Source organism: Carcharhinus amblyrhynchos, chromosome 8 (genome assembly GCF_965287045.1).
Source record: "Carcharhinus amblyrhynchos chromosome 8, sCarAmb.v2.hapA, whole genome shotgun sequence".
In the NCBI taxonomy this organism is placed as follows: domain Eukaryota; kingdom Metazoa; phylum Chordata; class Chondrichthyes; order Carcharhiniformes; family Carcharhinidae; genus Carcharhinus; species Carcharhinus amblyrhynchos.
The window spans coordinates 67,713,542-67,726,213 of NC_137331.1; the positions used below are offsets into that span (position 1 = coordinate 67,713,542).

At 39.6% G+C, this 12,672-nt stretch overlaps 1 protein-coding gene across 1 annotated transcript; it reads right to left on the minus strand.

The window, feature by feature from the left end:
• Positions 1-250: 250 nt before the first annotated feature.
• LOC145347029 (neuropeptides B/W receptor type 1-like) lies at positions 251-2,677 on the minus strand. Its single transcript, XM_080194929.1, has 2 exons — positions 2,596-2,677; positions 251-2,383 (listed from the first exon to the last, which is right to left on the minus strand). The coding sequence occupies exon 2, from the start codon at positions 1,878-1,880 to the stop codon at positions 879-881; it is 1,002 nt and encodes a 333-aa protein (XP_080051055.1). The 5' UTR covers positions 1,881-2,383; positions 2,596-2,677; the 3' UTR covers positions 251-878.
• Positions 2,678-12,672: the final 9,995 nt, after the last annotated feature.

Sequence of the window (12,672 nt, forward strand, 5' to 3'; positions counted from 1 at the left end):
TTACAGATCATTAGAACCTACATTAAGGGCAAACCTCTGGGGTCAACTATAAAGCAATGGAGAGTGGAACTTGATTACACTAGAAAGGATCCTATTTTCTGATAGTGATGACAGAGTCTCCTTAGAATATAAAGAAAACAACAGCCAAAATGATAAACACTTGCTAACAACCTTATTATTAAAGAGAATGCAAATTAGGGCATTGATTTATTTTTAAATTATCTCTGAAAAATTACCTAAGAAGTCCTTACTTCTAGAGATGTTTAACACCAGCCCAGTTTTAAAATTTGATCAATTCATACCTTGGCCAGAAAATTTTCATCTTAACTCTGCAATAAAAGTTTCTGAGCGAAAAATACATTGTTGTTGCAAATGTATGGAGGAGCGTACCTGACCCTGTGAAATTAGCCCCATTGCCAAATGAAGACAAATGTGAGGGATTTTGCCTGACATCTAAATTGCTACTGCTATGTACAAGTGTAAAGACCAATACACAACTGTCATTATATTCAGGCACTCATTCAATGTTATATACTAATGTGCCAAATACGTTATAGAATATAATACAATAACAATGCAAACCATTCACATCAACTTTATCCTGATCTTCAAATTAAATACAAGTAATATTTATTAGCATGCACATTTTAAATTTACATACATATCACACCAGAAATTCTAGACACAACTTAAAGCTTTGTTTAACATGGAAATTCTGTTTATATCCCTTGGAGATAATCATCTCATTAAAAGTCTTTTGAGCTTAATAAATGAGCATCTGTGAAGATATTTATAGCGGGGCACACTTGAAGCAGATGATAGCTTAGATAAACGTGCAACATTCAGTCATTGGAGGGGTTCATCAAAGACTCTAAATGTTAGGGTGCTGTTCTGCATTCCAGCAGTTTCCGAAAGCTTCTTCTGAAACTGTCATCTAGAAAGGCGTAAAGGAAAGGATTAAGACAGCTATTAGCATAGCTCAGGCTGGTGATAAAATAGGAGATTCCAATGATAAGTGTGGTCTGTTGAATATCTGTTGTTAAAGCTACTATGGTGCTCAAATGGTAGGGCGTCCAGCAGAATAGGCAGACTGCTAGAATAACCATCACCATTAATGTCACCTTCTTCTTCGCTTTGTCCAGGGCCTTGGCATTGGTGTTCAAACGCATGTTTCTCAATCTGAAGAGCATCATTGTGTACAGGATACAAATTGTGGACACTGGTATGGTGAATCCCACCAGGAGAGTGTAAATCCGACTAGCTTTCCACCACAGAATCTCAGGAGAGGGAAACACGTAGACACACTGCAGTCTGCCCTCATCATCGTGGATCTTGCCAAAAATTGTGAACGGCAAAATGATGATGGTGACAAAGAGCCAAACGCAGATGCTGACTATCTTAGCTGCTCTGTAAGTGCGATAGGACATCTTCTTGGACCTAGCGGTGGCAAGGACCACCAAGTAGCGATCAATGCTCATGACAGTCAAAAAGTAGATGCTGGAGAAGGTGTTGTATTGATCAATGGAGATGATTAATTTACACATCAATTCGCCAAAGGGCCACTGGAGCAGGAGGTAGTCAGCGATGTTTATGGGCAAAACCAGCGTGAAAAGTTCGTCGGCGATGGCGAGATTCAAGATGAACATATTGGTCACCGTTTTCATTTTCGGGGCTTTGAGGATGACATAGATCACGGCTGTGTTACCGGTTAAGCCAACAGCACAGATGACAGAGTATATGATGGGGATGGCGATGTAAAAGTCAGGGTAGGGACCTGGCCCTGTGAAATTGGCCCCATTGCCATCTGAAGGCAAGCAAGTGGCCTCCTGCTCGCTACAGGAGATGTTGGCAAATCCTGGATTCGCAGACGGATTGTCCATGTTCTCAGCACCAGGACGGAGGAAGCGCTCGCAGTTTGGGTTAGCGCAGAGATTACAGCAGAAAGGAAACTGTGCGCCTTGGAAAGAGCAAACTGCTTTGGGGACCTCATTTAATTCCACAGCAGCAATTTTAACCCAACATAGAAATCAAAGTTTCACAGTAACCCAGCTCAGATGCAGAATACTTTGCAGACAGTCCAACGAATCCTAGTTGCACATTGAGGTCAAATGAAAAGACAGATTTCTTTCGAAAAATAATTATTTCCCTTCTCGGAGAAAACCTCAATCCTTCATCTTCTTCAATAACCGAGGGGAAGAATTTGAAGATTTATTAATATTTACATTTTGTTTTTGCAATCCTCCATTGCAAATTGGAGCGATCTGTCACAGCCGCTGGCGTGTTCTAACTCTAACTGGATTGTCTGTAATTTTATTTCAATGTACTGCGAAGTCACCGCATCTCTCTTAGAAGTCACCAAGAGACGTACGTTTACTAAATAGATCTGGAAACAAAATGCAAGTATTTAGCACCCAAACGACTTCTGCTGTCAAATGCAATTGAATAATAACAAAAGAAATAAAGAGAAAAGACTTCCAATTAAATCTGAGTTTATTCGGAGTGCAATTTTGTTTGTCATCATTGACTAATAGAATCATTTTTTAGCTCATTTAAGCGTGAAGCATGCACAACGCGGTTGGAATTAAACTTACATACCTTGCTGTTTTAAATGGAGCCATGGCTTTGCTGCAAACGGTTAATCCGATCTTTGAACTAACTTGCTTTGCTGATGCCGATGCTGGTGCTGGTGTAGAGATTGCTTTCTGATGTCAGAGTCAGATTTATCCTCCGAGTCTTGTGATTCTCTACGGGTTTGAGCACAGCCGCAAATCAGGGGACGCCAAGACCTTTCACCATAGGAACTAGGGATCAGCTCCATTACCCTCCCCACGCACACAACTCAGCATTCTCAACATTTCAGCTTTTTACTGAGGGGCAGAGGGAGGAGGGATTTATTTCAGCCAGAAGCTGCAAAACCGTTCTCTTGATGTCAACAACTGAGTTTAATAACGCATGTCAGACTATTATAATATTACCACTTATGAACCTTCATCTTTGCAATTCTGTAGGTGGTCGATTTGAAAGCCAGAACAGTGCCACTGAGGTCGGATACGTGTTTCTTTGCTTTAATTTATACGACGTATATCTTAGAGTTAGTAACACACGAGTTGCGATCTGAATTTGATAATTGTGGCAGAATCAATGGATACAATTCCTCTGTCGAACTCCTCTTACCTGCAGAAGACTCTTCGGGAGATGATTCCGGAGAAGAGTCATATTGGACTCAAAACCATCTCTCCCTTTCTCTCTCTCTACAACTGCTGAGTTTCTCCAGCACTGCATGTTTTCATTTCAGATCTTCAGCATTTTAAGTTTTTTTTATTAATAGCAGAATAAAGGTCAGTGCTGTCTAAATTCCAAAGATGAGAATGAAGTTTGACCAGAGTTCATGATCTGAAGTTGTTGAACTCAATGTTGAGTCCAGAAGGCTGTAAAGTGCCTAATCAGAAGATATGGTTGCGGAAAAGCTCTGCAAGTCTGGTAGCATCCTTGGAGAGAGAAACTGAGTTAACTTTTCAAGTTGAAGATGTCTCTCCATCAGAATTTATTAGTATTCTGAAAAGTCATATTGGGCTTCAAACATTAACTCCCTTTCCCGCTCCACAGACATTGCCAGGCCTGCTGAGTTCATAAATTCATAGTTTCATAAGATAAAGAATTAGACCATGCGGCCCATCAAATCATCTCCACCATTCGATCGGGTCTGATAGGCTTCTCATCCCCATTCTCCTGTCTTATACCCATAACTCTCCAACCCATTAGCAATTAAAAATCTATCTAACTCCTCCTTAAATTTACTCACTGTCCCAGCATCCACCCCTTTGGGGGAGCGAGTTCCACAGATTCATAACCCTTTGTGAGAAGTAGTTTTTCTTCAACTGTATTTTAAATTTGATACCCCTTATCCTAAAACTATGACCTCTCATCCTAGAATGTCCCACCAGCGGAAGCATCTGCTCCATGTCTACTTTATCCATACCTTTTATCATCTAGTATACCTCAATTTGATCTCCCCTCTTTCTTCTAAATTCCAGAGAGTAGAGGCCTAAACTTTCGATCTCTCTTCATATAAGAAATCCCTCATCCCTGGAATCAACCTAATGAACCTTCTCTGAACTGCCTCCAATGCCATTACATCTTTCTTCAAATAAGGGGAGATTATCCAGCATTTTTTATTTTTATTTCATGGGAGGGTGCCAGATATATTACAATATGAGCACACAAATAAAATACTGGACTGGTGGAAATCAGAAATAGAAACAGAAAATGGTGAAACCACTCAGCTGATCTGACAAGAATTGTACTGAGGGAAACAATTTGAAACTGCAAATTAAAACATTCCAATGAGAATGAGTGCTTCAGTATGTATACAACTCATATTGTCTCAGCACTGTAATTGTGGGAGGCTCCATTATTTTAATAAGCTGGTGATATTAATTGCACCAAACACACAGTTCACCTTGGAGTATTTATGTTGAGAACTATAAAGTACTTTGCTTAATGCATTACAGTTAAGTCATCAGATAAGGTCAAGCTTCCTTTTCAGTAATATGGAGTAGGATTTCTCTGGTCTAGCAGCATGTGTTTCTTGGCAGCTGGTTTACCATTCACTGGCAGCAGCATCTTCTGGTCCAGCCGTTGTCAATGGCATTCCCATTTCTTCTGCCCTACGTCACCAGAAAACCCAGGGCAGCAGGACTGAAGTTCCCGTCAGCATTGAACTCCTGCTAATGGAGTGCCATTTGCATTTGTGGCATACATTCAGATTCCAAAATGGAGCTCGATTTTGCTCTCAGTGGTGAAGGAAAGCTATTAACTTTCTGGTGCCTTCAGATACTTTGTGGGATTTTGCATTGGAATTTTGCATTGGAATTTGCTGTAAGTGCAGATCCATAACGTACACCATTTTGTGTGAACAAGGTAAACCACTGGGGTATCTCCCTAAACAATCAGATTTTAAACTTTATGAGCAGTGCAGAGTATGAACAAGGAAGTGTAAGTTGGAAAGTAAACTTTGTGCAGAAAACAAAATAAAAGAAAGAAAGATGGAATTAAGAGACAGGAGGTGCCGAAAAAGTACAAAAACTCCAGCGCCAACTAAAATCTGCAAGAAAGTCACCCCACATTTCTAACTGTCAGGGATGTTATTTGACAGTAATTAACATTTACCACATCTTTAAAACGGCAGTCATACTGTAATGGACAAGACCAAATCTTTCTGTAAGTTTAGTAAGTACATATTCATTAAGTATCAATGTCATGCAGCTTTTGAGTGACAAGGGCATCCTGGAGGGTATTTTCTTGATGCATTTGTTTAACTGTATGACTGGGATTTTATTGGCTGGCTCCAGCAATGGGTGGGCCTGATCACGCTGCTCTCACACTTTTATGAGAGTCTTATTTCGTGTGAGGTCAGCCTCTTGCTAGAAATGGGCAAGAGGCTGAATAAATTATTTAAATTTATTGGAGTGTTAATTTACATGGCATGAGCGATCCCAGCGCTCAATCTTCTGGGCACAGTTGGGAGTTTTTCTCTCTGGTGAGAAAAACTTTGAGACTAACTTTGTATTCTAGATATTTTTATTCATCAATTGAATTCAAATTCCACATTTTGGCGTAGTGGGATTTACATCCATATTCCAGGGTATTATCATGGCTTCTGGATTACTGTCTCCCCTTTAATTTAATTGGAGAATATGGGTATCAATCTCATTACCTAGTTCCACTAAGCAAAATAAACACTCTTATTTTTTGAACTAATTTCTCATTGCCTAATGAGAGTGCTGTGGCAGGACAGAACAGTGAAGAAGTAATGAAAGAAGCCTTCAGCCACTCCAGTGAAATGTCTGATTATTCCAGAAAGCATGGTTTTGTTTTAAAGTCTTGAATTCCTGCAGTGAGAAAGAGAAGTAAGTATGGATTGAACACCTATAAGGTCTATTGCTGAAAGACATGTTTATTTGTGAGTCTAACCAAGTAAGAATCTTTTGGGAGGAATGTTCTGTAAGATTACTTTTAACTGTGCAAATGTAATTTTGTGTGTTCAAGTTCTCTTTTGTAATAAATGTTTTAATATTTAAAATCTCCAAAGGGATTACTGGAGTTTGTGGCTCCTGCTTTCAGCACATGTATTTTCTTATACAAAATACAAGTTGAAAACAGATGATCACTTGTCAAATTTCTCTTTTTAACATTTGGCTCATACTGCAGTTAATGGTAGGGCACTGGGGAGAGTTACAGAACAAAGAGATCTAGGGGTACATGTTCAAAGCTCCTTGAAAATGGAGTCACAGGTGGACAGAGTGGTGAAGAAGGCATTCAGCATGCTTGGTTTTATCGGTCAGAACATTGAATACAGGAGTTGGGATGCCTTGTTGAAGTTGTACAAGACTTTGGTAAGGCTACACTTGGAATACTGTGTGCAGTTCTGGTCACCCTATTATAGAAAGGATATTATTAAACTAGAAAGAGTGCAGAAAAGATTTACTAGGATGCTACCAGGGCTTATGCTACCGGTTTGAGTTATAAGGAAAAGCTGGATAGACTGGGAGTTTTTCTCCTGAGTGTAGGAGGCTGAGCGGTGAACTTATTGAGGTCTATAAAATAATGAGGGGCACAGATCAACTAGATAGTCAATATCTTTTCTCAATTGTAGGGGAGTCTAAAACTAGAGGGCATAGATTTATGGTGAGAGGGGAGAGGTACAAAACTATCCAGAGAGGCAATATTTTCACAGAGGGTGATGAGGCTCTGAAACAAGCTGCCAGATGTAGTAGTAGAGGTGGGTACAATTTTCTCTTTTAAAAAGTATTTAGACAGTTACATGGGTAAGATGCGTATAGAGGGAGATGCACCAAATGCGAGCAATTTGGATTAGCTTGGGGGTTTTAAAAAAAAGGTGGCATGGACAAGTTGGGCCAAAGGGCCTGTTTCCATGCTGTAAACCTCTATGACTCTTTATGACTGCACTTATCATCTGTCAGATCATAACACAACAATTGTAGCCCACACAATACTACCAGTGGCTTTAAAGGGTAATTATAATCGAATATATGAGCTGGATTTTATGTGCCATGAGCAGGTGCTATAGGCTAATGCAGAAGCAGATGTATTCTGCCCAGTTCCATTGCCCTGCATCAATTCAACATTTATTGGGACATTAATTACACTGAGGAGAAGCTTTTACCCCCAGCTGGAGAGAAAGTCCTGCCTTTAAAAGATGCCAGTCAATCAAATGGTTAGCAACTCTCTGGCCCCAGGAGCCTATCTGGCAGGTCCTGCCAAGGAGGTTGAGGTGGCTTGGGCACTGTGGTGGAAAGGGTAGGGAAGTGGGAAAATGCTGGGATGTCTGGAACTTGGGGTGGATGGTAACCCAACTGAAACAAGGCTGCCTGTTAAGGAGTTAACTCCTACTTTGCCGCTCAAAGCCCAAGCAGTGTTCGCTAGATTTTCTACTTACTGCTGACATCAGCCCACAGCACATGAAATTGTGATGAAGGTATGAAGTGGCCCTTAAGTGTCATAAATTGATCAGTTATTGGTCTGAGTTGGCACTAGGGCTGGCGGGCCACTGTACACCTCCCTCACCACTTGTAACATTGCGAAAGGACCTGGGGGGAGGGGGGGGTGCAGGTAGATGTTGCTTGATTTCTTGTGAATAACAATAAGCAGTATTAGTCTCACCAGTATTTATCTCACTAAATCCAGCAGTTGGTATTGCCTCATTTTAGGAAGGCGCCACATTATATGTCATGTTATCCTGGTACTTGTAAGAGTAATGTATTAGGAAACAAACAAAAAGTAAAATTTAACTACAGACTGATAAGTCAAATTCAGGTCTTGAACTTCTTTTTGACATTCTCTAGCAGCATTATGATTGTTTGATAGAGGCGATCACTAGAATAAGAAAGTCGGACCACCTCAGTCCTCCTTCCTCTGAGGCAACTATTACAACACACGTCTATAAGAGCTTTATGTGAGCCTTTGACCCTTCAGCTGTTCATGTATTTTGATGTGTTGTCGTTTCCTTTTGTTACAACAACATTTTCTTTCTTGTAACAAATTCATCGTGAACTGTCATAACAGCCATTCACTCTAATGAATAAAAAATAATGGGAACCCATGCTGAGTGCGCTATGTGGTGGAAAATTGTGATAAGTTCTCAACATATATTCCCAGTGTGTAATGCTCAGTGTTAGCTTTGTACGTTTGTCGAAGTTACAACGCAAAGCCTAATTATCATTTTTAAATAACTGCAACATCTGGGATAACTACATTACCAGCTGGCCTTGGAGAAATCAGAATCAAAAAATGAAGTCTCACCCACGCAAAAATCAAGTTGCCTGGACACTTCTGCTGAAATTACAATGGCTGCTCAGGAGAAGCTCCATGCAAATTCACTCCCATTAACTTTAGTAGCCATTGAAAAAGGATATTCCAGCCCACTTAATTACCTACTAATTATTATTTCCTTCATGCCACATAGAATGCAATTTGTTAATCCTGTTAGTTTCACTTCCACAGCTTTACCCACTGTACCCTTACCATGTGTGTCAGTCCAGCATTTATATATTTAACAAAAACAGCGATTCAGAAAAGATGTTAAGCCAAGGCCTGATTTTTACCTCTCAGCTGGATGTAAAAAATTGCTTAACACCATGTGAAGGACACTAAGGGAGCTTTCCAGACCTCTTGGCCAATATTTATCCCTGAACCACATTACTAAAGAAAATAGATTATTTGGTTATTGTTCAAATGCAATTTTGTAAAATGTGCAAATTTGATCCTGCATATTCTACATTATAACAATGATCACACTTTTCAGAAATGCTCTTTTGGCTGTGCAATATTTTGGGATGTTTAGAGTTTTGCAAATAGCTTTCTATCTGCAGATGCTGAAGTATTGCAGAAATATTCATGCCTTAGGTTTGGGGTTTCCCTAAATCATATTACTACTTTCTGACATCCTTAGATTGTTTCAGCTGAAAATTGCTATACTTGTTTAGACAATCTCAGGGCCATTCCTCATCACTATCCTTAATGTTTTGCTATGGCAGGTAATAGTGTACCCATCAGCTATTCTGAAAATTGGGTTTTTTAGAATCTATGTGGTACCAATCTCCAGAAACTTTGCACAATCTATAGCTCAGTGAACAAACTCTGACATTTATGACATTGGAAGTGGTCACACTGCTTGAGAAGTGTTAAAGTATCATTACTGTAGGCGCTACTACTATGATTGGATATGAGTTGTTCATTCCAGCAGACTGGCTGGAAATTATGCACTTCAAAAATGCAAGATTCTGCTATTTCATTGTGGGTCATAGATTACCAGAAATATGCATTTTTATCGTTGTTTGAAAAAAAAGGAAAATAGATGTAAGATCCATCACAAAACAGCCAGACATCCTGCACAATCATGTCAGAGAATGCAACAAACAAAATTGGTACTTATGTAACATTTGATGAGGGTTGGTGACCTGCCAGTACCACTTGTGCAATCTATTATCCACTTATTGATTGAGTGTGGAAAATCATACATCAAAGGTGTTATTTACAGGTTATTCAGCAGCATTTTCCCTCCTACCTGCTGCCCTTCCCAGCTTCATCCTGTCCCCACTAAATGTTACAAGCAGCGAGGGAGGTGTCCAGTTTCCTGACCCACCCGTATGCCAATTGAGGCCCATAAGTGACCAACTGATGGTGGGCTGATGCCAACAACACGTTGGAAATCTGCCAGCTGTCAGTGTTCTGGTTTCGGGTAAGTAAGTGAGATTGTCTGCCCATTCTTTAGTCTTTTTCTCTCTTCTTCTACACTGCTATTCGTCTTTACCTCAAGTTCTGGCAACAGAGCATGGTGAATTAGTTCAAATAGTAACATGCTCGCTTTACATGGAAGATGTAATCAGATTGATACCCACATTCTCCAATGCACTTCAGGGGGGAGGGGAGAGGGGGGTGATACACTGGGCTAGAAATTAAGAGGTTCAATATACCATTGTGGAGGCATGGGTTTAAGTTAAGTGAAGAAGTTTGGAATTTAAAAGTAATGGTGACTATGAAATTATTGTTGATTTATGTTAAAAACCTATCTCTTTCACTAATGTCCTTTAGGGAGGGAAATCTGCTATCCTTACCTGGCCTGACCAACATGTGACTTCAGATCCCTAGTAATGTGGTTGATTCTTAACTCTGAAATGACCCAGCAAGCCTTTTAATTCAAGGGCAATTGGAGATTCACAACAAACATTGGCATTGCCAGGAATACTCACAAGGCAGCTCAAAAAATTGCCTTTCTGCCCTCAAAATGACTAAGTCAATACCCACCAGATTGGAGCTGGGGATTCTCTCAGATAAAGGTCCTTCAATTCTCTTCCTGACTTTTGATGGCAAGAAATACTGTCTGATTAAGAAGCAAGAGATCTGCATGCCAATAGTTCAATTTTAAAAAGGGCACCGGACACTTATTTAATATTTTATTCAGGCAGCTGTGTGGATGACTAAACATTCTCAATATTTTCAGAGCGACTTAGTCACAAAAAATCATGACCCAAACCTCAGCTTCTTAAAAATCAATTTTTAAAAAAGACAAAACCAAATTACTCCTTTATAGCTTGCAGTCTTTTTTCCATCATTTAAATATATCCATTTTTAATGGATTATTTTTGAAAAAAATACACCTTTCAATCTTTCATGTTTGCGATTTACCCAGACTGTTGCATTCAACAATTTGTATTTTTATAAGCAGTTTTAACATTGTAAGTCAACCTTAAGTACTTCACAGTCTGACCAATTTTGGCACTGGGTCACAAAAAAATGATATTTGGAGAAATGGCCAGAAGTTTGATCAAAGAAGAATGTTTTAAAGAGGAGAGATATGTAGAGACGTGAAGAGATTGAGAAAGGAAATTCCAGACATTAGGGCTCAGGTTGCTAAAGGGATGGACACGAATGGTGGGATAATGGAAGTCACAAACACACAAGAGGCCAGAATTGGAGGATAGGAATTTTGGAGAGTTGTAGGGTCAGAGACAATGATAGAGTTGAGGACGGATGAGGCCTTGGGAGGGGTGGAGAGCTTTAGCCTCAGACAATTGTCAGTATGGAGGATGGAATCAATCTTCAAGGAATGGAGTTTACTGCAGTGACCAACTTCAGTCTTCCCAATATCTAATTGGAGGAAATTTCTGCTCATTCAATATCAGATATCAGACAAGAAATGTGCCCTATCAGGATGGCATGGTGGCATAGTGGTTAGCACTGCTGAATCACAGTGCCAGGGACCTGGATTCAATTCAAGCTTAGGTCATTGTCTGTGTGGAGTTGCACATTCTCCCCGTCTGCGTGGGTTTCCTCCGGGTGCTCCAGTTTCCGCCCACAGTTCGAAAGACATGCTGGTTAGGTGCATTGGTCATGCTAAATTCTCCCTCAGTGTGCCTGAACAGGTGCCGGAGTGTGGCAACTAGGGGAATTTCACAGTAACTTCATTGTAGTGTAAGCCTACTTGTGACACTAATAAATAAACAACTGGAGGGATCCAAGAGATGATGATGGGATGAGGCTGAGTCTCAGGTTTAAGGGGAATCTAACCTTGTTTTCAATGATGTTGCTCAGAGACACCACATAGATGCAAAATAAGAGTGCAGAAAAACAAACTTATGCTAATGGAAATGGCCTGAAGGTACTGTACAGAACCTTCAGCACATATCATCAGATGGTAATTATCAGAACAGAAGGATGGCGATTTAGTAGGACATTATATTTAATTATTTTGTAACACCTCATACAATAAATGAAAATTATAATGAATCTAATTTTAGCTTTGGAAAATGTAAATTCTGAAACACCTCCTACTGTGATCCATGAGATAATATTTTAAAAACCAAATTCTTCTCATTAACATTTATGAGGTACAATTTTCTGATAATGAAACCTTGTTTTCATTTGAAAACTTAATCAGAGTTAAGTAGCAGTTGCTCTGTTGCTATCACGGCTTTTGATTTACTTTCAAATCACAAATTATTTCTAATAAATTCAAAGGAATTGACTGTAATTTGTACATTAAGGGAATGACCCAATTGATCTCCATTTTCATTACATATTATTCTTAATCATGATCTACCATCTGGAAGGACTGGTGCAGCAGGCACATGGGAACACCATCACCTGGAAGTTCCCCTCCAAGCCACACACTATCCTGACCAGTCTGACATGTGGGTCCTTGCCGAAAGCATTGTTAAGATCTAAGTAGCCTACATAAACATGTTACCCTCATTGGCCTTCTTTGTTCCTTCCTCAAATATTAAATCAAGTTAGTTTGATATAAAACAAAAAGTGCTGGAAAGAGAACAGAGCTGAAGTTTCAAGGCTGGATGACCCTTTGACTTAACATTCCTTTATAAATCCATATGGACTTTTCTGGAATTATTTGTGCCTGTCTACTTGGCAATTAATATTGTCCCTCAGGATATTGTGGTACGTTGCCCACCCTTGAGGTTTGGTTGACTGACGTATAATCACTTGGCCTATCTTTCAAAATGGACTATAAAAACTGAAATGACAATGTAACTGATCATTTTTCAGTTGCTTACCATGGCTGTAGGTTTATCTGTTATGCTGTGAGATTGTACACAAAGCATGATACATTCAGTGAATTGACCTGTGTTGAATTGT

Coding starts and splice junctions, on each gene's coding strand:
- LOC145347029 (XM_080194929.1), bottom strand. CDS start 1,880: ATGGACAATCCGTCTGCGAATCCAGGATTTGCCAACATCTCCTGTAGC.